The 1994-nt window shown below is 41.7% G+C and overlaps 1 protein-coding gene across 1 annotated transcript; it reads right to left on the bottom strand.

Moving 5' to 3' along the window:
• Nucleotides 1–700: 700 nt before the first annotated feature.
• Nucleotides 701–1991, bottom strand: LOC136065964 (BTB/POZ domain-containing protein At5g41330-like; the record flags this gene model as incomplete). The annotated part of the gene is made up of 1 exon (XM_065769809.1): nt 701–1991. A coding segment is annotated over one exon (1128 nt), but the record flags the coding sequence as incomplete, so codon positions are not given.
• Nucleotides 1992–1994: the final 3 nt, after the last annotated feature.

Raw genomic sequence — 1994 nt, 5'->3', positions numbered from 1 at the left:
TCTCTAGACATTGGAGGGGTATCCTTCAAAGTAGATGTGCCCACTCCTTTAAAGATTCCCAGTTGTTCCTTCAAACAAGTATTCAAGTTTATGATCATAAATTCTGCAGATACACACTATTTTAATCTAGTATTGAAACTAATAGTCTCTAAAACTTGACCAGCAAAGAAACAAATCAATGAGAAATTCCTATGTATTTGAACATATACAAAGGAGTGACAACAGCATGTTAAGGAGTATATATTTTTGTACATATTGAGAACTATTAAGCAAGGAAACATCTGAGAAGAACAAAGATTGCATATCTAATAAATAGAAGAGATTATCTCAAAAATAAAAAATAAATAGAAGAGATGTCTGTCCATAACTAGGGAATCACTTCATCCAGCTTTTAGTAGGCATCAGAAGCTCAATCACTTCAGCTTTCAGTAGCATCAGACGCCCAAATACATACAGCAACATGAGATCGGTTCAGAAAATGCAGCCATCACAACAAATAACAATGATGAAAAGAGACCATATCAGCAAAGATTTGAAGAACATAATATATCAGGTTCATCTCCATTAATTAAAAACCATATACTAGTCAGGAAAGAGTGGACAACTGACCCCATCTGCCAGAACCAGTTGCCAAGTACCATTTTAATTTCATTGATCATAACAAAAAGTATACTTCAAATTATGCAGGGAAAACAAAACATGAAGACAATGAATAGCTTACCTCATATCAATATCAAAGAACTAACCCTTTATAAACAATTTTTTGTCCCTACACTCAACAGAGCAGACAATCGCTTACATATAAATCAAACTATGAACTAATTTACAAAAAAGAATAATGATTCTAATACACAAATTAGAGATCAAAACACCCTAGCCGAACTCTGCCAAACCTCAACATATTGCTGATCCTTCCTAGTCACAAACATCTTATTCCCTCCAAAACCCAAATTTGTTACCTTGGAACCTCCCATATCCTTCACTCTCCCCATCAAGTTCTTCCTAAACACCCTATCATCCAACCCATCTTTACTCTTCTTTGAAGACCCCATCAGTACCTCACTCCACAGCTCCAAATCCCCTCCCTTACTACAAAACACTTGATTCCCATGACTCTCAATCTTGCACCCAACACCTTCCTTCTTCCCATTCACTGCTTTCCTCTTATCCCCAAGACAAAGCCATGGATCCTCGGCACCCATTTTCCGCAAATCCGCAAAGGAAACCTCGCTGGAATTCACACCAACCTTGAAAATCCCTGACAAGTTATCGGAAACCGTTACATCCGAAAAGCAATCAACTTTCTCCTTCAGCTCCCAAACCGCACTCCCAGACCTTATATCCCAAAACTTGACATTACCCAATACACCTTGAATCCCACTGTGAGACCCAGATGCCATTAACAAGCTATAACTAGAAACCCAACTCAATTTTGATGCCGGTATCGCCGAATCAATCTGAGCACCGTAAATTTCATTATGACCAATCTCCATCACCGAATTCAATGTCTGCAAATCATAAACCAAGATCGAATTTGAGTTTCGCCGACCCGATTCGAAGCTGGCGAATAAGAACTCCGGCGAGGACCCGATTGCTTGGACAGTGGAGCTAGACTTCGTCACGTTCTCCCAATTCAAGCTCTCTTTCACTGAACCATTTTCGAGGTCGAGAATCTGGAGCCCCGAGAAATCGGTGGCACCGGCGGCAGCCACCGACGGCGAAATCGATAGCAAAGAGTCCACCGCCGGGAATTGAGTCAGAATCGTTGACTTTCTCCTCAGGGACCAATCAAAGGAGGTGATCTTGCTTCCGTGCGCCACGTGTACGGACCCGAACGGCGTGGTGGAGATCGCCGACGGTGAATCGCGGCCGTTGAGGGGCAGAATCAGCGATTTCTCGAGGTTAAAGGCGTCGAATTGTGAAGGGTTGGAGAGAGAATTGAGGATTAGGGTTTCGACGCCGTAGAATTGGGATTCGGAGATTAGGTCTTGGAG

Source organism: Quercus suber, unplaced genomic scaffold, assembly GCF_002906115.3.
Source record: "Quercus suber isolate HL8 unplaced genomic scaffold, Cork oak 2.0 scaffold_1419, whole genome shotgun sequence".
NCBI lineage: Eukaryota > Viridiplantae > Streptophyta > Magnoliopsida > Fagales > Fagaceae > Quercus > Quercus suber.
The sequence above is the reverse complement of the archived record's forward strand: the minus strand, read 5'-3'. Positions and strand labels throughout refer to the sequence as shown.